The sequence below is a fragment of the Lissotriton helveticus genome, chromosome 7 (assembly GCF_964261635.1).
Source record: "Lissotriton helveticus chromosome 7, aLisHel1.1, whole genome shotgun sequence".
Classification (NCBI taxonomy): Eukaryota; Metazoa; Chordata; class Amphibia; order Caudata; family Salamandridae; genus Lissotriton; species Lissotriton helveticus.
This window is the reverse complement of record NC_136068.1, coordinates 225,988,816-226,012,534: the sequence shown is the minus strand read 5'-3', so window position 1 is coordinate 226,012,534 and position 23,719 is coordinate 225,988,816. Positions and strand designations below refer to the sequence as shown.

The following is a 23,719-nucleotide window of genomic DNA, read 5'->3' as shown; positions in this document are numbered from 1 at the left end:
CCGTAGTGAAATTCCGTGATTATTCTCCAGCTGTCACTTTTCTCTTATCAAGCAATCAATCAGGAATTTATAAAACAAAACAGCTACACCTAAGAATGTCCCGGCGCTACATAAACGTCACAAATTCACCACTTTCACTGAGTAAATCCCTCAAACGGGCCGATGGGATAGCCACGTTTTCACGGGTTTCCTAAAGAGATATGCCGCCCCCCACCACCACCCCTTTACCAAAGCTGGAGGGGGCGTTGGTTCCATGTTGAACAGCGTTGGTTCCATGTTGAACAGCAAGATAGGGGATTTGTAACATTTCAAAGTTATGGGGTTCCTTTTCCCCTGCCCAGCATTGAGAGGTCAAGCAGACTAGTATGGCTGTTTTCATTTTGCGTGACTGACCCATAGAATCGTTTTTTATTTATTCCTGAAAATCATAACTTTTAAAGTAAAATTGTGCATTCGAACTCTAAAAAGGGTATCTTTCAGAACTGATACGTATGTTCCTTGGTGTCCTTGTTTATGCTATTCTAGATGGTGCTCTACTTTTTCATGGCACCATATTCAGAATTTCTATGGAAGTATACAATCTTTAGCAAGTATGACGTGTAAGGTGTTGGTCAGACTGTGGTAATAACTTTAGAAAAACCTGCACTTCAGTATTGAAGGCTAGTTTGAGGTGGGCATAACCAGGTGAAAGTATGAATCCTTCATGATTTCCTATCTTAAAGGTTTAATTTGTCTAAAATGCGTATTCTGCCTTTCAGAATGTGGAAGACCAGAATTTAATAATGCAAGACCAGACTGTCATTAAAAAAGGTGGGTTTTGGCTTCATTTGAATAATATTAAATGTTACGTTTGTTACTTTCTCTTCGTATTTGTACTTTGAAGAATTGCTGTCCATCCAATATAGATAATAAATGTTTATCCAATGGTAAGGTTTAATGATGCGAAGTTTGATGTATAGTATGCGATCATACTTTAACTAACTAATGTTTGTGTTTCTTATAAATAAGTTCCTTAATTGCCCCCTATTTTGGAGGGAACATGGTGTCTGAATTAGGTATGACAAGATGGCAACGGTTTATTTGTTAAAAAGTAGATAGTTAAAATGCAAAGAACACAGCTGTGCCATTTTATTCCTTACATGGCCTTGTTTGTCGCTAAGAAGGATACAAAATCAGTTATATGCTGGTTCCACATGAATGGAGTGTTTCTCTGAAATGGCTCTTTGATCCATATGCCTCGAAGGCTGATTTTTTAAAGACTGGATTGTCAGAAGTACTTGACTATTCAATATATATATATATATATATATATATATATATATATATATATATATATATATTCAAGTATTTTCAGGAGCTATGATAGCCACTGAAAATATTTATTATATGAAGTTTGTTAATCAGTAAATCGTGGACAGAGCTAATTGAGCTTGGCCTCGTGTTTTTCTTGGCTGATGAATGGTGAAATGTTTGTGTAGGCAGGGCACAACTATTTCTTAATTTTTACCGAACTTTTTTGATTTTGTGGATTTTTTGGGAGCGTCCCCCTTGTAATTCTGGAACCATCGACACGAACCTCTGGTTTGCTCATTAGGTTGTGGTATGTACCGCGTACTCTCATTTGTAAGGTGTGATCTCGCACATACGTGGTTGGACGGTTTTGTGCAGTCAATGCTTCCCAGGACATTAGTATTGCGGATAAGCGCTAGTGTTTGACACAAAACCTATTTGAGGCCTTCAGGGAAGTTTCAACACAACCTCTAAGGAAACAAAACGGGTGCATCGTGGGGTTGTCAGGCCCCTCAAAAGCTTTCTCGTGATACACATGCTTCATGGGTTGTTTGTGATTCTTTCTGACATGAACAAAGGCACGTGCCGATGAATGTTTGATTCCTAATGCACTTTATATGGGGTTGACAGTAAAATTCCTAGCTCACAAATGGCCCATGTGAGGAGGTGATAAGCCAGGATCACTTCACTGACTAGGGGGTATGGAAGGGGTAAGTAGAACTCTGGTTTCCAGACTGCACAGCGAAAAGGTTTATTTGCACGCAGAAGGTTTACTTTCCAATGCAATATGATTCTTTTAGGGTTGGGTTTGGAATTTCGTCCACTCTTAATCGCTTTGCCTTGAATCTATGATGGTGAATTTGACAACTGCGGGGTAACTCAAAATGACTGAGCACCAGTTTAGAAATTCAGCTATGGTTAATTTCACTTTATATCCGAAGTAGTGAATCAATTCCATTAGTTCTATTAAATTTCCTATTAAATCCTCTTTTATATATTGTGTGGTGACTTCACCAGCTTGTTTCTGAGCATTCCCGATTTTGGGAGATACGGTTCCCATGAAAGGATCACACTTTTTATGGTTGTGAGAAGCTGGTACTTGGGGCTCCTGTCACCCGTTTAACTCTGGTAAGAGTTGGTCATACACTCCCCGCCCTGTTCAAGCTGCATGAATAATATTTGCCCCCAAGGGAGTTACAGCCGATGTTAACTATGGATTGACGTCCTTACCATAAATATGGGGCAGAGAACACACAAATCTCAAGATGGTCTAAAACATGCAGTGGTGTCACTTTGAAATGAAAAATACCTACACGCTCCAATAATTTTGTGTTGTGTGTTTTTAAAGGATTATCATTTTTCTGCTCTCAAAATTTTCTCAGAACTATCAATGTGGCTACTGAAATGTATTAGTGGGTGAGCATATGTCCTGGAAGTCAGTGTTTAATTTTCCGATAACCAGCTGAAACCCCGCCAACAATAGAAGGATTGCCACTGAGTTGAAGGCAAGATATTCACTTTTATGTTGGGCCATTCTGGACATGGGCCATATTGTTCCCTTTGGAACACTATTGCACCCAAGTCCAAGCCATGTGCAATCTTTCTCTTTCGTATGGACAATGTGTTTATGTTCTGGGCAAGGAAGATTCTCCGATGCGGAATGTTTGCGATTGTTAAGAGGAGGTAGTCCAACTTAAAAATGCTTGCAAACGTGTGTAGCCGTTACTAAAACCGTGAAGAGGAGGAGTTTCTTACAACTGGTCCCGGGGCAACCATATTTGAAAAATGATCTTTATGTATGACCTCTTACTAAAGTGGCCTTAAGTCCTCAGAAGTTCTCGGGTTGTGTCCCTGGGCTGTAGATTGATGTACGATGCAGTAAAATCTTCTGCTTCACAGTGTTGTGACCACTATGTTTATTGAAGGATACACTAAATTGTTTACCAGGCATACATTTTTAACCAATACTCAGTTTATCCATCTATATTTCACTTAGCAGAATTCGTGTTGATGCTACATTTAAACAGGGTATATTGACGGCCCTTGTGAATGAGAAAGTTAGTCAGGAACTGCTTATGGCCGAACATATTGCATCACTCGTGACATTTTAAATGGCATCACTGATGACATCTCAAATAAAAAGTGTTTCTCTCTAGGGGACCAACACTAAAACCCCCAACAATGCTTGGAATATCACTAACTGCTTTATTAGAAGTACACGCTTCAGCCCCCAGCCCCCCCCCAGCCTGGGTTTACACTCCACATTGGGGTACTGAGTTGATCAATTAGGGGGTGACTTATTACGACTGAGGTGTTTACTTGACTGAGTGAAACAAAATGCATAGTTGAGTAATATACTTATAGAAGAATTCTTTTATTTTGAGGAATAGATTTTGTGTATGTTTCTGCTCCCATTGAAGTGGAATTGGCTAATAGCACATTATACAAGAAACAAGGTACACGATCGTTGGAAATGAAAAAGAGTGACCCGGATATTTTGTCTACAAGCATTATGTTGAGTCCCATGGTGTGTCCCTAGAGGACTTTTTGGGTCTTCGAAAAGATTTGCCCAGCCTGACTGCCTTCAGGACTACAGGAGCAGTCTAAGGCATAGGTGGACGTCCTAGGAAAACTGTATGTGGCTCTACCATTGGCCGTCATGAAGAAAACAAATCTGTGAACCCCAGTGTGCCCAGGGCATCTTTTCGCTCTGCATTTCATAGAACTTTAATTTCTTATATTTTAATGTATGCATTTTCTGGACTTAAAGAAAATAATAAAAAATTGTCGTATATAGGTCAACTTGAAAATGTGTGTTTTTGGTGGTGTTTTGGACACTTAACTAGTTTTGATCCCCATTTGATTTGTTCATCAATGTTTAGCACTGATTGGCCACATGTATTTCAAAGGAGTGCATTTGTCCCATGCGTTGTGTGGATTTACTATAATCTTTTGTAGATTATATTCTCAGTGGGGTCTCCTCTGATTCTTCCCCACGGTGTCCCCACCCCCCCCCCCTTCCCCCTATTTCACCAAACAGAAGGTCTATTATATGAATATATGTTTTTCTTACTACCTACACGTTTTGGTTATTACTGGCTGTCAGTGCCTCCAAGTGTTCCCCTGGTATAGAGATCAGAATAAAGAATCCTAGGGAGGTAAAGAAACTTGCACAGGATGTCTGCACAGCGAGCATCCAAACGGTGTCTCTTGGTACCAAAGGTGACTCATAACACACTGCTAAACTTCTTGGTGAGTGTGAGCCACAGACCCGTAGAGCTTGCGTGCTTTTGTTTTTAGTTCAATTTCTACCTGCTTGGCTGAGGTGATTTGCATTTCCATTTTGAACACTGAACTAGAGTGAAGCCCACCTAAACCACAATGCCTCTCCCACCCTAAGTTGGACAAGTTGCACAGTTAAGGATTGCGTTTTCCAGATGAGACCCTTTGCTATCATGTATTGTCTAGACTTGTTTGCTCTTTTTAATTTTCACTGGATGGCTTCATGTTGGGCTACATAATCCAAGGTTTGGACTTTGTCGGTAGGGATACTTTTGGTCTGGGGTATTTCTGTAGAAATAAAAACTCTGGCATCTAGAAGGCATATTAAAGCCACAAAACATGTCACAACGACAGTGTGCCACCTGGACAACCTATGAAAGGAAGTATCTTGTATAAGGAGATGGTCTAAATTAAGTGGTGGTCTTGCGTTCAGGCACTACTGATGCTATGGACTGGCACCACACATCCATTTCCATCAAAATACCCCAAACACATTCCTGTAAAAGGCATGCCTGGGGGTTCTTTGTAACCCTCGCGTGTGAGCTGATCCCCCTCTGTAGCTGTACTGTTGTGCTCTTTGGCCACACGCACCAGTAGAAGAAAATCTAACTTTAAATTCCACTTGTTCCTCCTTCGTTGAATGCTATGCATTGCATAACTTCTGGGTGTGACTCTTCAGTTTCTGAGTTGTTGCCATTTGATCCCTTATTGTGTTCTGGGATACACCTTGTTTGTAGGATTACAAAACCAGCTTTACATTGGCGTGGCTTATCTCAATTTTTGATCTTCCCTAAAACTGAACACCTTTTGTGTGTTTTTCTTTTTCTTCTCCAGGTCCGATATCTATGAATAAAAACAACGCCTTGAGTCTTCCATTTCAGAAAGACGCTTTGATGGGAATGGTGCTAAACCCCAATGAAGTATTTTGTTCTGTTCCTGGGAGACTGTCTCTGCTGAGTTCTACGTCGAAATACAAGGTGACGGTGGCTGAGGTCCAGAGAAGGCTGTCTCCTCCAGAGTGTTTGAACGCCTCTCTACTGGGTGGAGTACTCCGAAGGTACGTGTTAACCTTACTTAACCTGAGCCTCAAAATCACGTTGGAAAAGTTTGTTTATTGTACAAGTCTGCATCGCTTAATAAATATAGCATGAGATTGAAAGCCAGAGTTCTGTTCAGCTCAACTTCTGGGCCAGTTCCTCCGTTGATTTCCTCTTTGAACATAAGAAATTAAAAATGTATACTTAAAATGGGCACTGTTATGCAGAAAACAAGACCGCTGGTCAATTGCAAATTACAATCTTGCAAAGACAGTATTCTTGAAGCAGGCATCACCCCAGATAGAGCTGAATACCAGGGTTAGAGGACAAAGTGTATCTATTTCCATAGTTCGAACTTGTTGCCATAAAAGCTGTTTATACAGCAAAGGAGGTCAATTGGTGCAATCAACAGTTTACAGTGGTCTACTTGTGATGGCCTTAATATGCATTTGTGACTGGAGGTGAATGTTTGCATTGTTCAGCATTCTGTCCATCATTTATTTCTTTGGCTTTTGTCGCCCTAAGTGGGACGGGTATGCCCAGAAGTGGCCCCCATGCTCACTGCGTCACTGGACTCAAGCTTGCCTGGCTGATGAGTGGTGATGCCTCAAAACCAGCCCAGGATACTTGTTTTTGGTCCAGGGAGGACCTGACTTGGCAGTTCGGGCTGGACTGTTCCCATGAGGGACAGGCTCAAAACAGATTTGCAGATGGCTGGGTCCAAACTGGGGTAGAGTGGTTAGCAAAAGAACAAAGGATTAAACCCAGATCTTTGTGACTGGTGGTGAATGTTTGCATTCTTCAGCATTCCAGACATTATTTGTTTCTTTTGCCCAAATATGCATTTGGCAGGTTGTAATGGAGTCAAGTGACACATTGCTGTCACATGCGGTTTGCATCTGTTCATATCTCTGTGACAGTGCTCTCCTTTCTCAATGTCAATAATGCACCATGAAACAAGGGCTGTTATTGGTAGATGAGATTTGCTCTACATGGCCCTTCCAGTATATTGATGTGGCCCACAATCCTGCCTTAGTTAAATTACCTCTTTCAAGCTTAGTTATGAAGGTAGTCCTAGAAGCCATGACTGGCAATTCAAATAGTGCAACGATTGTCCTAATGCCATAATCTGCTCTGACCCCATTTGAATAATATCCCCTAGTGAACCCATCGCCACATGAGCTTACCTGAAAGTCTTGCATACCTGCTGAAAATCAACGATGGAAATACCACGTAGTGTCCAATTTCAAGTGTCCGAGGCCCAAAAAGTGAATCCATACTCATTGTAAGCTTACCACCCTAGGACAGTATCCCTGAACTCAACAAGACCCATTGGGTCCATCAAGAGCCCCATATGATCACAATTGGCTAAGATGTGGACGGATGCACCCTACACGGTCCAAGGCCAGTAACTTTCCTGGTACAAATCCGCATTCATTTTATTATGTCTCGATCCCTGTAACATAGACTGTCTCTTTGAAGAGTCTATTGGTCTAATCAAAGAATCTAGTGGAAACCTGTTAGGAGTTCCCGATCGTACTACATAACTTCATACTACTTGATCCATAGTTACAATAACTAAGTGAACCATGACTATACATATGTATTTTACATTGCTTTGTCATTTCCGTAATGAGTTTGGACACTTTAGATTCTTCACGTTTGTAGGGGCAAACCAAAAGACCTTGTGTAACTGGGAACTGTGTCTGGGGAAGCAAGATACAGAGAGATGGACTTTATTTGAAATGGTGAGGAAAAAATTGTTTCATGGTTCTCCTCAATTTCTAGTGATTGTCAATGCTGTGGAAATGTAATTGAAAAAAGAGTGAGTTGATTTCACTTTACAGCATTCTCTGGGCCATTGAAGTGAGAGTGCGGGTCCCATGTTGGATTCCTTTTTAGGCGAGAGTTTGACTTTTTTCTACGTTTACCCTGTGGTTGAAACCATGTGAAGAGCTTTGGTGTGCATGGTTATCATAAGAACAACTTTTTTTCTTCACGCCCTAACTTGTAATTTCTATGTAAAAAACTGTAATTTTTTTTGTTGTTTTTATTATTATATACCTTTTTATAATCTTTGTTTTCCCTGGATATTCCACGATGTGGATACGTTTTTAGTTAGTTCCGCTGTTGCTTTGGTATAATCCGTGTCAACGTGCCTGTAGCCTTTTATGGTATTCATTTTTATTAAAGAATTCTATCCTTGTATAATTCCAGAAGTAGAAACCTATTGGCATCGTTCGATGTGAGTTATTGGTCTATGGCAATAAGCCATGACTCCTGGGCTGCAAGACAGATCATTGCACACGCTTCATGCCTGTCACTTTGTAGTTCCGCATATGGGATGTTTAGCCTTCATAATGAATGTGAATGTGCCAGGATTTTATTTAAAAAAAAAAATTATATTCTCAACCGTGCGTGGAGACGAAACTGGTCCCTTTTAATCAACAGGTGGCAATCTACAGGAACACAGTATTTTTTATTTTTTCCTCTGCCGATTATTCACTGTAATTACAGCATTTCATACATACATTTCAGTATGTAAAATATAAAATGCCTTGGAGTATAGGAATACATGGAGGTCTTCTAGTAGATTTCTCTGGTACATTGGCTTTGAACGCTTTAAAAAAAACTGTTTTACTCGCCTCTTGGGTAAACATTAATGGTAAATGGCATTGCATCTTGATTCTTATACAGTCTTTTTAAAATGATTGGTAAAATTATTTCAAGATTTTGGCTGCTTGTGATCGAGTGCCTGGTCAGGTCTTTATTATTTTGTTTCCTTCTCAAATAGTATAATCCAATAAAAAACATTAATCTTCACTAGTAAAACAGCCATATCGGTGAATGTTTTTCAATTTCAAATTTTCCTTGCAAGCATCTAGCACCCATATATTTTATTTTTTATTTTCTTGGCGTATGTTCGCGGTTTAAAAAAAAAAGCATCAGTTTATGAAGGCCAGAGTCTTTTGGGTTTGCCAATGCTTGTTTGCACTAGGATGGACAGTAGTTGAACTGGTCCGTCTGGTCTCTAAACAGAACACCAATAACCAAGCTCAGGTGGTGCTTTTTGGTGCATGTTCTTATTGTATCTACATAACATTTTGATTCAACACAACAAACCATGTCAAAAGAGTAACTTGAACATGTGGACATTTTTTTTTATTTTATGAAGTGTTTTCAGGGGTTAATACAGCTCTATGCCAACTTTAGTCCAGCAGAAAAGTTAGTGATGTAGAAGGACTGCTTGGGCCCTGCAATATCTGTGATTTGATGTACAGGCTCGTGTGGATTAGGCCCCCTGGGTTGAACTTCTAATTCTTGTTTGCTCTAGTTCACTGGTATCCGCGTGCCTCCCTGGTTCGGAATGCGGAAAGCTTATAATGTTATAAATGCCATCATGCAAGTGTGTGGGTCTAATATTTTTTAAATTTCAGACCCAGATGTTTTTACTAAGAAATTCTTGTGCTAATAGCAATTTGTAATGACTTTGTCGCCAGGGCTTCCAAAGGGTTGCATGTGAGAAGTGCCTGTAAAAAATAGATTGCTGAACTACTTTGACTGGTTTTAAAATACATTGGTCCAACTAAATTATTTCCAATCACTAATTATTATTTAGTGCTGCATTTGTTTACTATTCAAGTTCTTGGTCTTGTATATTGCTGATCAGAGGGTTGTCCTTCTATTTTTTGGGTCTCGCCCACCAGACAGTGCAGTTTCCTGGTTGTGAAATACCTAATGTGGATTTACTGAGAACCTAAGGTGCTTAACATCCCACCCACTGATTGGTTTTATGGGCCCTCTCCGTTTCTTGCTTCTTAGTCAGTGTCTTCCCTTGCTACAGTTGGTCCATTCCCTGGAGTTTACCATATTTACCATCTCTTTGATTGGCTGACTTGTATCCTTCCACTGCTCATTTTTAAGGAACTATTTTTCCTCTCTTTAGTTAGGCTGAAAGAGAATGAATGTGATACCCAACTTTCTTCCACATGTGCCCTCCCTCCCCGAAATACCTGATTGAAGCAGTAATAGCATGTCTCATAGGAGGGAGTGGCAAGAAGGGTCTTCTGTTACCACACTTAATACAATTAGGCACCTCAGCATAAAAATGTATGTTCGTGAACACTGGGTGTTTAAAAACAATTCCACGTGGTTGCATTAGATGTGAAGTATTGTTTGGCATAGGTGGAGTGCACCTGTCTAGTAATGGGAATTAAATATTTGTGCAGGGTGACTCTCGCCTCCTCGTTCTCAGGGGAGCTTATGTGCTCCATGGCTGTTGGTGGGGGGGGGGGGATACAGTCTGTGCCAGGGGACCACATTTGGCCTGTTTTCCAAGTCCCATCTCTCAAATGGGTGGCTGTGATGGTTTTCAGTCCATATCTGAGTATGTCTCTGGGTTTTGGGACTCCGGGGGAGGAGTGAGCTTTTGAGCTCACAAACTGTGGCTGGAGGATTATGGCCGAGAAGTAAATTTATCTAACTGTATGGGGATCAAAAATCATGTATATATTTGTAAACAAGCTGTTATGGATTTTATCCCGTTGAAATGTATGCTAATGATTGATGTTGTCTATTTATCAAAAAATTAGTAATTTTTTTTGGGCTTGGTTTGTGTGGTATCTTCATGTCTATGCCATGCATTTTCCCCATAGGTATATATTTCCTGCTGCTCAGCCAGTGTGAATGGGGTAATAGAATGCTGATGTGTGCATGTTTGAGTGAGTGTCCTCTGGAATGAGTGGGCTGAGCAGCAAGGATGTTTCTCCCAGTGGGGCCTTTCTACTTCCCTACTACCATCTTCTACTTGTAACTTGAGTCTACTAACTTGAGGATAGACAATCCCCCGCTTAACCTATAGTACTGGCTACCCTGCATCTTCATTTACTACAGTTGGTGGATAACTACCGCTTACAATTCTTTTCTCAAACCATAAACTGATCTTTAGGCTCAGGCTGAGATCTTGCTTTTCTGTTTTCTTTTGTTCACCTCCCCATGCTCGATGGGACCCCAAGCCATTAGATTTTGTAGCCACTTAAAGGGCTGAGGTTCAAGATGTTGTCTACAGATCTATACTTTGTATTTTAAGAAGAAATCGAGCCTGTCAAATTAATCCTCCTGAGTTGCTTTCTTTGGCTCCGAGGCATGGGTGGGACCTCAGACTATTTTGAAAACCAGATGGCCAATGCTACATTTACTAGATAGCTGTTCAAGACAGGCGCCATGTAGTTGAAGTTGTTAAAACTCTTTTGTACAAAATAGTATCCAGGTTCGGACTGGCACAGCCTGAGCACCTAAATAAAAGTGTCCCTCCTTAGTGAATCAAGTACCAAATAAAAAAAAAGTGGCCCACATCTGCAAATTGGGCGGCAGTTCTTGTTAAGACAAGATGCATACAAATGTAGCAATGTGTGAGAGCCAGCGTGCATTTGTGCTTGCTGTGGGAATAGTGGAGGTAATATCCAGGAAATCAACATAAAAAAACGGCACACCAGACAGAAAAACAAGCTCATAAACAGCCAAAAAACTGGCCTGCACACTAACCCGTCAGATCAGCCCTTCAGGCATTGCCAGATTACCCAATAGGCCAGTCCAACCCTATCTGACCCATGGGATTGTGAAACCGGCGTTGGCTGAAAGTATAAAGATGTAAATGGTGCCCAGTTCCCTTGCGGGTTTAGAAACTCTTGTGCAGCAAGTAAAGCGGCATTACATTCCCCGCTGGCCTTTGCTGAGAGCCACAGGGAGGAGTGGGAAGGACAGTGTTGCTTCAGTTTGCTATCATCCAGATTAGTAATTGATGGGTGTGTGATGCATGCATAACTTGGATACAAGAAGCTCGTGTAGTGGAATAAAGTCATTGACCTAGTGGCCAGACACCCATGGAATAAATGGCCACAGAGGACCAAGGAGGGAATACTTATGCCGAAGACTGACTTCTGCATTGATCTGAGCATCTGGATTAATTGGAACTGTAAATAAAGTACTTGTCTGTGATGAGTTTCACTGGAGTAGCAAGTTTACCTTCATTCAAACCAGGAAAATGGGCCCCATTCCATTTGGTTTTTGATAGTGCACCTCAATTATAGCCTTTTTTCCTACTAAGTCCCTGGCCCTCATGAGACTACCCCTTGTTTTACTACTCGTAGCTACGCACATGCAAGACAGCTAGGTCTTTTTCCTCCTTTGCATGAAATAGGGACTTTAGGGTCGAACAGCGCATAATACATGTGTATAAGGTTTGGGGAGGTGCTCCAACCCGGTAACTTCAGGCATGGTGCAGCGCTTACATATGTCAGCGATGGAGAATAGTGTTGGTAGACCGAGCATCGCTTGACCTTGTATCAACTGGTTTCCATGCTTGGATCTTTTGGGACCGGGGTATACGACGACCCCGTGTTGAGGAGCGGTCTAGTTGGGGGTGGTAGGTGCAGTTCTGATGCAGCTTATTTTGTTGTATTAATGAGACGACTTTGGCAAAATCATGGTAGTTACATATAATGATGAGGCAGACCACCTTGCATTACTGGTGATGTTTGAAGGCACAAGGCATGTTCGTGAAGGGCTGATGCAAGTGTGGAGCAATGGATGGTCCAAATGGATGGTCCTTTCCCACACATCGCAACAGAAGTATGCTGGGATTGGGGCCTGTTGTGGGTTTGTTGGGCATCCCCAGTATTCTTAGTTTATCATCCGAGAGAATACCTTCCTGCTTCCTGTCTCATGTCCCAAGTCCACTGTCCAATGGTCTTCCAGATGTGTGCCACACACACTACGCCGCTCTGTTTGAGGTTGGATGCAATTGTTTATAATGGGTTTTTCTCTCACCATGTTTCGGTGGGGGGTTCTTTTTGGTGTCTGAGTTCTGGTTAAAAAATGATTACATTACCATCCTTATTTTTTGTCGACACTACATGCTATTTCACTTTGCGTCGTAACTTAAAAAAAGGCGCATGGTTTGCAATTGCATAGTGATACAGTAATGTTATCATGTCTTGTCATTCTAAGTGCAATGTATCCACTGGCTTTGAATATCTATTTGCTGATCCCAATAAAAATGATGGCTTAAAAACATGCTTAGTAAAACTGAACTGAACAAAATTCTTGTCCCCGTAGAGTTCCACTTATTATCCCCCGAAACACTTGTAATGCCTCCCAGCCCAGCATCTGTAAACCTTCTCTACATATCTTTCTGCAATATTCTCCATCTGCCCCTCATGTTTCCACGTTACTGACATTTTTCACTCCACTGCACCTATTGGTCAAAGGACAGCATCCTCTGTCCTCCTTCTAATACTGTCCTCCTTGCACTGTAAATACTATATAGCCCAGTTTTGTGTAATTAATCTAGCGACCTGTTTTACAGTAAATAGTTGTGTTATTCTGTCTTGCTAGCAGTAGTGCATTCTCAAGACTAAGAAGGAGGTCTGGAATTTATTAATGTCTCCAGAGGAGCATGTTACTAGATGCACCCTTCAAAGGAAGGGCTGAAGCGTGTGAAACGCTCTGAAATGCAAGTGAATGATAGCAGATTGTACACAATTGTGATGCTTTTGCTTCCATATCTACCAATATGTTCGTCACTGATGTGTCCATGTGCTTGAATTGTTTCAGAGCAAAATCCAAAAATGGTGGGCGATCGCTCCGTGAAAAATTGGACAAAATTGGCTTAAATCTCCCAGCTGGCAGAAGAAAAGCAGCCAATGTGACCTTATTGACGTCGCTGGTTGAAGGTGGGTCTTGGTGTGATTTTGAAGAGCAATTGGAGTTGACGATAAAGGGCGGGGAAAATGTGACCAGTTTGCTCACTGGGTGCACAGGTGTTAATAATGTTAAATACTTAAGTGTATGTGTGTGTTTTTTTATAATGAAGTGCGGATAGCCCCTTTCATCTGTTAATATATTGACTCACCACGTCACCCTCCAATTAAGCTCTTTATTTATTTATTTGCAAAGTTTTATATAGCGCTGGCTAGACCCGGAGGTATGAGAGCGCTTTACATGAGGATCAACAAGTTACAGGATACATAGTTATATCAGTTGAATCAGCGAGTTACAGGTTACATAGTTACAACCGTTTGACTTTAATTGAGTTCTTATTGATGATTATAATTGAAATTAACATATTGGGTAAATAACTTTAAAAAGGAAATTGTGTGTTCTCCAGCCAAAATTGGGGAATGACTAGACTGGCAGGCAGGAGATGAGCTATGTGCTAAAAAACAAGTAATAAAAGAGAGTGTCAAGTTATGGTGCAATTGGGGAATGCCTTCTCAGAAATGAAATTATTGGAGATTATCTCCAGTGATGCATTATGGGCAAGAGTGTTGTGTTGATGGTATGTTTGACTGACTAGACTGTAGATCTTTATACTACGTGTTTTTAAGTTGTACCATTGTTATTGAATAAGGCAAAATAACGGAGTGACCTAAAGCATGCACGGTCAAATTGACTCCACCAAGATTCTGAAAATTGCTTCTAAGCAAGATGGTGAAGGGCTCATCAAGGGGTACACTCCAGATCTTCCTCATTCTACTTTCAACATGCTTCCTCCCATCCTCTTTAATATATGATTCTCTCATGATGCAACTTTCTGAGAAATTAATGGCTAAGAGTATAGGGGAGACTGAGGACTGGCTCAGTGTAGAGTAAATCCGGTGTGCTTTGTAAATAATACAGGGCAGTTACAGCCCTCGTTCATGTGAAATCTAATGGTGTGTTTTGGCACCTAGTACCAGAGTATCTTAGAAAAATGTATAAAATGCTCCCTCAAACTTGATAGAACAATGTTTGTAAATTGGATCCCTGTCCTTCTCAGGTGAAGCCGTCCACCTTGCTCGGGATTTCGGATACGTGTGTGAGACAGAATTTCCATCGAAAGCAGTCGCAGAATACTTAAGCCGGCCACACATGGAGCGCAACGAGATGGGCAGCAGGAAAAATATGCTTCTGGCTGCTAAGTAAGTGTACAATGTCCCTTGAGGGCTTTGTCCTAATTTCTAGGTTTATTTTTATAACTTGATGCATGCCCATTTTTGGAGTATATAGAGAATTTTGATTTGCCATAATTATATTTTTCCAACAACTGTTTCTCCTCTGAAATGGTCTGGCATACGTTGCAGCAGTGCAGGCGTGTGCCTCATTGCTCTCCTGGTGCATGGTGGTTTCCAAGGGGACTGAGTGTGACTGGTGCCCTTTACTCAGTAATGCCTGTCTTCAGATGTTGCCTGTTGTTGACGTCCTACTAGTGTGGGTATCTTGTGCTCTACAAAGTCAACTCACGAAGCAAAGTGTTTACATGGGTACAACATTTCATTGGCCGCTAGTGGTCAATCCATAAGGCGCTGTCCATTAAGGCTTTGTTATTTTATGAACTACTCCCGCAAACTTGAAGAGTGGCACGTACCAAATTTGAACTGACCTCACTGAGGCGACTATGGCCTTGTGTGTGAAGGATATGTGAAGGATATGTGCCAGGGGTCCAACTTCTAGGTGCAATACACACCTCCTTGGATGTACATGGGTAACAGTTATTCTGCTATTAATTAAATCATGTGCTGACTAGGACCCTCTTTCTGAGTGTAGGGATAATCCCGGTAAGCACACTTTGTGCCCGGTCATGCTTGCCAACTGGAATCTCGCCGCCTGCACTGCAGCGGCTACTTAATCAGTGCTGCAGTTTTAGGTGGTGAAATGCCCGTCAGTAGGGTGGGAAGGGGAAAAGCGACACAGAGTGGAACACCCCGTTTAAAAAAAGAAGCAACCATCACCATGGGGCAAACACTGGAGTGGAGAGTGAGTCTGTGTTTGCCCAGCGGTGAGTAAGTGCCTTCTGTGAATACCAAAATGGTAGTAAGTTTAGGATTTTGTCTTAAGTTAGTTCTGTGAATCGGGCCCAGAGGCTTTCCGCCAGCTCTCTTCATCCATTGGTCTGTGGTGTCCCTCACATTTTTCTCTTCCCCCCCCCCCACCTCCCCCAAAAGCATGCGACAATGGATTTGCCCACTCTGCAATTAGATAACTTAACTGTGAGTGACAACATTTTTTTCTTTTGCAAGGAACACATCCACACACAATAATATCAGGGATTACCATTCCAATGTCTGATGTTTTCCTTCAGCTCAAAAATGTATTTGTTTGAAGCAATTTTTTTCAATTTTATGTTGGAAAGGGTCTGGCAGCTTACTCAATACCAGAGTCTGACAAAAACCATGACTTAACAAGCATTGAGATAAAAATGTGGCAGCGAACACCGGGACCTTTTGGCTTTGCCCCATGCAAATGAGGGAATCTCTTTACCTCTGCGACTGCTCTATATTATGGATGCGGGCGCAGAGGCAAAGAAGCTGTGAGGTGGTGCACTTTCAGTGCGCCCCTGGTGGCAGCCCGCGGGGGGGGATCAAGGGGGTCCTACGGGCCCCGAGACATCCACTCCCAGGTGGGAGCAGTCACTCACTGCAACTGCCTGCAAAGGGATCTCTCTCCCCTCTTTAAAGTGAAGGCGGGTGCAGCCTGCACAGTGAAACATGGAACAGCTTTGAAGAAGCTGCTCTGTACTTCACTTGAATGCGCTGTCCCCAGGGCAGCATGAGTTTGCGGCTGCCATGAGGGCACTGCATTAAACCTAATAGGATGCACTTTGCTTGTGCCTGGTGCACATGCTTAAAGGTGCTCCATGGCACAAGCAGGAAAAGTGTGCCCTGTACGTAATGGGGTCCCTGATGTCCCTTTCCACCATGCACCTTAAGTGCCACTATAGTGGTCACCCATGTTTCACACTTGCTTCAAACAATGGCGGATCCCTCTGTTGCCTGTCTTTAGTACTGGATGTCTCCGCCCCAGAAAGACCTCAAGAAGTGGTCAATCATGAGTGATTTGCCTCCAACAATGGGTGCCCTCTTCAATGAAAGCTTTTCCAATCTATTGTTGTGGTTGCCGTTCTTTGCCCTGGAAGATGCCTTCCTATGGGCACCTGACCATGATGCACTGTCTGATTTCTCCCGCCAGACTGATCCCGGCATGTGTTCGGGATCTATCTTGAGGCAGCCATATTGTGCTTTGTGCCCGAGTCCCCCGGAATCAAGTTGTGGCTTGAGGATTACTAAATTAATGAACGCAACCCCAGTTTCTTACTCGCTAGCCTAATTCTTATAGGCGCGGGCAGGCCGCAGATCTTCCCAACCCACAACAATAATTAATTGGCTTGGGATATGTGCCCCCTTCGTTGAAGCGCTCTCCCTAATTCATTCGTCCTTTGCAAAATCACTTAATGGCAGCTGTGAAAATTCTCACAGGAATGTGCGGTAAATTGATCCGAAAATGAGGGTAAATGAAGCAGAACAGTCAGGACTGAGAAGCGGGCACAGGGACTGCCGAGGCGATAAAGCAAAAAATATTAGCATGTCAGAACCTAATTGAAATTATGCAGAGTGCTTTAAACGTAAAATTGGGCCATTAGCGGGATTGGTGTTTTTGTGCTGTTGCTGATCAAATATTTATGCTGGATAATAGATGCGAACACTGCCTGGTTGTGTGAGTCGAGTCACGAGATGACTTGTTTTGTACTCCGCTTTCCCTCATGGGAAAGTGTCCACAATAGGAAGATGGGTTTTTTTTGTTTGTTTTTTTTGTTTCTATTTTTACATGGAATGGGAAATTAAAATATATGCACTTGCTCCAATGAGGGTTTTCAATTGAGAGTAAATGTTACTAAATTGAGAATTGACAATACATTTCTGTCTTTGTGTGTAGGGGGGTTATTTTATAGTGTGTGTATTGAAGAGACAATTGGAACTGTCAGATGGAGGCGGTTGGCAGGGGACTAAGGTTGGGCACACTGGCACAGCAGCTTGACACGGGGCCTGTATGCCTTCAGGTTGCCAATTCGGATTCTGTCCAGGACCGCAGCGATCAAAAATTCATGCCATATGGAACCTTGTGTGCCAGCTTTTATGAGGGGTAGTCTCGCTTCACTTTGCAGTGAACCTTGCCCGCTTAGCCAGAAGTCTGTGAAGTCTGTGCCACTGTTGGCTACAGAGCACTCATATTTTCGGGCACGTCTAGGGCCGAATGGGCATCAAAGCTGAAGAATGCTTTCGCCATCTGGAGCCTTGATTTCGCTCGTTGGCACAGTAAAGCCTCTGTTGCCTGTGCTGCCTTGACACAGTGAAGTGCGCTGTATTTGTGTATATTAACATGAACAACTTTTTAAAATCATTTTTAAAATTATACTAGATCGATAATTTTATCAGTAAAATTGTAATTTTTATTGTCAAATTTGTTGTTCTTGTAAGAGAACTGAATCAAATAAATTATTTAATTTCAGTGAAGTGCGCTGAATATAGTTTTGCGAGTGGTGTTTTGCTTAGTCGTGTTTTTTTTTGTCCTTTTAATACATTTTTTAATAATGTTGGCAGGTTATTTTTACCTGCGGTTTTGCATGATTTGTTTCGGATTGTTTTCTGCTGTGCAGTTATATTGGATGCCACCATTTTGTGATCTACTATTCTGGCATCGCACATGTCCCTAGTCTAGTCCCCATTCGTCCAGTCTCGTAGTGCAGGGGACACTTAGATATTTTTATTTATTTAAACACTATGGCTCCAGTGGGTTACCTAGTTTTAGACGCCTTGAAAAATCTTTAACAATTGAGTCGATTTTCTGCTAGACTTTCACAGTGTACGGTTCACTTTAAATTTACAAAATTGCGGTACTCGGGAGAATCCTTCTCCCCAATTTGTAGCAAGGATTATTGTCTTATTAACCAAAACTTGCCCTTATGACTAAACTTGTTGCAGTGTGAAAAGTGAAAAACCATCCATTATTTTCAGTGGTCTTTCGATGTAGTTTAGAGTTAAGTCTGGCAATGGATTTACGTAAACTGAAGTGCGAGTTGGGGAGGTTATGCCTCATAAAACTTGGCATCAGCCTTGATCTACATTAACTACATGGAATCCTAAAATGTCAATACCATTAGCTTCAAGCTGCCTTTTAGGGTATTTTAGTGAATGATAAATGTAATGGTATCAAGCCTAGGTTTTCTACTCCAACCACCCTATTCCACCACATGCCATCTCTTCCACAGTACAACCCTATCAAACCTGGAGTGGTGCTAAGGCCTCCAGCGCTCTGGTCATTCTGAGGCCTGCACTGGTGGATCAGGACCAGACTCTACTCTTAAGCACATATATCAAAAGAATAAGGGACTAGAATGGGAGATGGTATTTTGCTTCATCTCTAGGTAGTAGTTGCTTACATGTAATGTTACAAGGTTCTGCTACAGTAGTTTATAGGACCTGGACACCTCCAGTCTGGCCCAAAACCCCAACCACCCACATGAGGTACCAACAAACCTACAGAGAAGCTTTGTTGTTGTGGATCACTTTATTCAAAATTGGTATATCACACTTGTGAAAGTCAAAAGGTTCTAAAATAAACTTCAACGTGAAATTACACTTGGAACACATAACAGTCATCAAACCTTGAAGAAAAAGTGTCAATAGAATATGCGCTAAACACAGTTTGGGAGGGGAACATTCATCAACATCCTGAAGTACACCCTCCGCACCAAGGGCCACCTTGCAATCTTGAATTCCATTTGACCACACAGGTGCAACCACCTGCATCCATGAGGGGCAGTCCCGCACCACTGTACCCTTGTCCTCACTATGGGCACCGAACAGCAAGCTCCCCCAGTGGCTGCGAGGAGGTGGGCAGGAGCAGCGCACCCTGTGCGCACCCGAAATGATCTCTGTGTGCTCTAGCCCACAAGCTGGTGTACATCCTCTGGTTGGCTCAGGACTGCAGAACCTTACCCCTTAGTGCTGTGTTGGAGGAGTGCGGGGGGGACTGCCTGCTTCTGGAGGACCCCTCTGCTAACTAGGGGTGACTCCAGGATTCTATACCCAGTCACTCTAGACCCCATGCCTAAAGATAGGGTCGGGTTGGAGGGTAAATTGGTGCCGATCCGCGTGCTGCTGCCGCCACGATGGTCCCGTCAGGAGAGAGGCCAGGGCCAAAGGGTCTTTATATCCCTTGATCAACTTGGCGACGACGCGTGGAAGTGACGAGCAATGAGGTGCTTCTGGCAGCCTGTCTTCCCCCCCTTATTGTGGGACGCGGCGACCGATCACAGCCGCCCTTGTCCGTCACTCTGTCGGATTGCTAGGGGCTCGGGCCACAGACACCCTGTGTCCTAAGCGCCGCCCCCCCCTCCATGCTGGAGGGGGCAGGGGGCTCTCTGTTCACATTTTTGGTGGTTTGCCACCCAAATATAGAGTAGGGAGGATGGTTTATGGCGGAACATTGATACTGAAGACCTAATATCAATTGCATTGAATGTAAAATAACCTTTTGTTCTTTGCTCTTTTGCAAAACCTTGTGTGCTAATTTTGAAAAATGAAATACAATATGTGCGTATGTAGAACCAATTGTGCATGGAAGAAATTCTAACTAATTTTAATGTATTTTGTAGTATGTTATTGGTGTTTAAATGAACAGTAAGTGACATGGTTTCTTTTGCCATTTTTAGGCAAATCTGCAAAGAGTTCACAGACCTTCTAACCCAAGACCGGACTCCAATTGGTAACGCCAGGCCTAATCCAATCCTTGAGCCTGGCATTCAGGGCTGCCTGGCTCACTTTAGCCTCATCACCCACGGCTTTGGCAGCGCGGCCATATGCGCAGCCATGACTTCTGTCCAGAACTACCTCAACGAAGCATTAAAAATAGCGGACAAAATGTACATGAACGCCGGAGACCAGAGCCCGGCAGACAGCAACAAAAATCTTGAAAAAATGGACAAGCACAGGAAGTGATCCTAGGGTGAGCAATATGACTTGTAAAATTTGGAATTCAGGAAACCACAGCAAAAATCTGTTCCTCCCTAATGAGAGATTGCTCCGTTGACTTGCAGCGGAGGAGGTGGGGTGGATGCCCGTCACCTTGCAAGCGGGAGCTGTTGGCGATTCCCTATTTTGGAACCTTGGAACTTGTGGGTCCATAAGTTGGAAGTGTGACGTTTCAACGTTGAAGTGCCCCTCCTCTGTGGATACGTAACCAAAAGATACAAGTGTAAATCGGAAATCACTTGCCTTGGTTCCTTTTTGCCCCAAAACTGGCACTATTTTCCATGAACATGTACAATGTAAGAAAAGGATTTTTTGAACATCTTTAAGCAGAACTGGTGTCTGATTAAAATGGCAGGTTGGCTCTGTCAATTCTTTTATCCTTCCAACTCTGTGATGGAAATCATTCGAGACCAGATTAAGAAAAGTCAAGGGTACACTAAGCCAAGTTAGATCGAAATGCCATTGGTCCACACAGCTGTCAATCAGTCAATGATCAGCTCGTATGCAGTATTACATTAGGGTATTTACATAAATGCGCATTCAATTGCTCAAAACCATGGTAAGTACGTACTCATATTTCAGGATATGCACCAGCTGCACTGTGGAATGGGATACCAGTCGAGTGACACTTGTTTGCATTTTAATAGCACATTTCTACACTTTTATGCATTACTTTTTTTATTGAATTTTACATGATTTTTTTTTCTCTCATTGTTTATGGCACCTTTTCTTTGTCATTTATGCACTGCTAAAGTTGATCTAAAACATGCCATTCTGGTGTACTATAACCACATTCTTGCCAGCACTGTAAAAAAAAAAAATTCCTGTTGGGTTATCGCAGCATTTTACATGTGCACCCCGCAAAGCGAGCACCAAAACAGAGACTCAAATCTTGCTTGCTTCCACACTTACACAATTCAGAGGCACAGACCACAAGCACATCCTTTCAAAGTCCAGGGAATATATGATGTATAGCAAGGGAGACCGTGTTTCTTGATTGTATATAGTTATTTATGTATTTAATGGGATTTGTAAATACTGGTGAATTTTTTTAGAACGTTTTTTATAAATGGGTTTCCAATGTAATTTTTTTGCTAAGTATTTCAAAGGTAATGGGGGAGAACTAAAACACCTCTTTTAGATTTGCGCACAGGTATGTTATACAGGGTATTTAAAATGTATGTTCTCTTTTTTGAAAAGAAATTGAAATTCGTGCCACTAAAAACATTTTGAATCTGATCTGTGAGTGTTTGTGTGCGTGCATGCGTGCTCGCACAGCAATAAGTTTGTGTACCACTTGCCTGATTGCTGAATCGATGTCTGCAAAATAGAAGCGTGTGAGCTGCATAGTCGATGTGGACTACAAAGAGGCTATGAATCTCTTTCTTTACATATTTGGAAATTGTTCCCAGTATAACGTGTTGTATATCATAACCATGTAATAAAAACAATTCTGGATACATTTTTTTCCATTTTATTTTTTATGGAACCAAAAAAAAAAAAACTCGCATGAATTTTGACATTCAGTGCACCAATGCATGAATGAACGAATTGCCTAAGAGTGTTGCACATGCTGATTGAGTTTTGGTGCTCACTGTGGTCAAGAAACTTCTCAGCCATGTTTAGTTATGGGACAGATGGCAAGAGCATAGCAAATGGTAAAGCCAATGTGGAGAGATGTGGGGAGATGGAGGGGGGATGGTGATACGCATGAAACTGTCATACACTTATTAATTCACAGGTGGATTCGGCAAATGTGCTTTCTTGTACAAGCCAGAGTTTCACATGCAATGACAATTTTCCCTTGAAGAGAAAAGATCATAAAGATATGTCTGGCTTCCTCCAGAACCAACTAACTAATTACCACCCCCTTCACCCCCCTCCCCATTTACCAAAACGCACAAAACCCTACAGCCACCTTTTTGGAAGAAAGCTGAATGCTATGAGGATACACCTGCCTTTGTCTGACTGTCCCTTCCTCCATTCTTATTCACCCTCACAAGTTACTACACTTGGCTGTTGAAAAGAAGTTTGTCAGTTTACACTTGCTTTTCTTCATGACCAACTAGACACACAGGGTTGTTCTTTTCAAACCTAATGTCCTTCCTAATTGTCTCCAATGTCTCTATTCTATTTGTGTGGGAACTCTGTCCAATATGTGTTGGACAAATCCTCCATGATAAACCAGTGACTGGGAAGGTCAGCCTCCCGCATCTTAAGCAAAACCTAGAAGATATGAAGGTGAATTCTGTCCCTTCCAAATTTGGTCACTGCTTTTCCATTCACATCTGTCTCTTTGGCTGCTCTTGTTGGACCTGACCATCAGGTCTGTGTAATGGGAGTCCTGAGATTGTAATGGCCAGCTGTATGTCTGCTTTAAGCATCTGGTGACCAGAGGAAAATTATCAATCCACGTGGAGAGATATACCCACCTGGTACTTTGCAGAGTATAGGGTTCAAGATATATTTTAAGGCATGGGCAACATTGGCATTCAGCAGGGGCATTGTGAACCCCCTTTTATCAGCTACAGCGCGGGGGGTTTCTTTATGGGCCTCTCTGCATCTTGACAAGTAAACACTTGTAGATATCGCTGAAAGAACAATAGGCTGATAGAAAAGGGAAAGGAGGATGGGCGAGTGTATGCATGAGTAAGTGAAAGGATGAATGAGTGGGTGAAAGGGTGGATGGATGAGTGGGTGAAAAGATGGTGGATGAAAGTATGAGTGAAAAAGGGTGGGTGGATGGGTGGGTGGGTAAAAGAATGGATGTGTGGATGAAAGGAAGAGTGGGTAAAAGGATGGATGGGTGGGTGAAAGGATGGAGGAGTGGGTGAAAGTATGGCTGTGTTGGAGAAAGTATGGAAGAGGAAAAGGATTGGATGAGTGGTTGAAAGGATGTGTAGAGGAGTGGGTAAAAGGATGGGTGGGTGAGTGAGATCGGTGGATGAAAGAATGGCAGAATAAATGAAAATCTGAGAGGGTGGGTGGATGAATGAAAGGATGGCAGAGTAAATGGAAAATATGATGATGGGTGGGTAGATTGAAAGGATGGCACAGAAAATGGGGATCTGAATGGATGGATGGCACAGTAAATAGAAATCTGGGTGGGTGAAAGGATGGCAGAGAGAATAGAAAACTGAGGATGGATGGATTGGTGGGTGGGTGGGTGAAAGGCTTGCTTGGTGTCATCAGAGCTTGGGTTCAAAGTGGGGGTATTTCAATCTTCTGGCTACTTCCCTGGAATTCAGTAGCCCTAACCCC

The 23,719-nt window shown here is 42.3% G+C and overlaps 1 protein-coding gene across 3 annotated transcripts in view; it reads left to right on the top strand.

Annotated features, from left to right (window-relative positions):
* The window catches only part of TFAP2C (transcription factor AP-2 gamma), a 49,512-nt gene extending 27,594 nt beyond the window's left edge, over nt 1–21,918 (top strand). For all 3 annotated transcript variants that reach the window (XM_078651999.1, XM_078651998.1, XM_078651997.1), the window contains exons 3-7: nt 759–810; nt 5,407–5,629; nt 13,224–13,342; nt 14,428–14,569; nt 20,140–21,918. In XM_078651999.1, the coding sequence (XP_078508125.1) occupies nt 759–810; nt 5,407–5,629; nt 13,224–13,342; nt 14,428–14,569; nt 20,140–20,425 (822 nt within the window). In that variant the 3' untranslated portion in view covers nt 20,426–21,918. The remainder of the gene's footprint in view (nt 1–758; nt 811–5,406; nt 5,630–13,223; nt 13,343–14,427; nt 14,570–20,139) is intronic.
* The last annotated feature ends 1,801 nt before the right edge of the window (nt 21,919–23,719 follow it).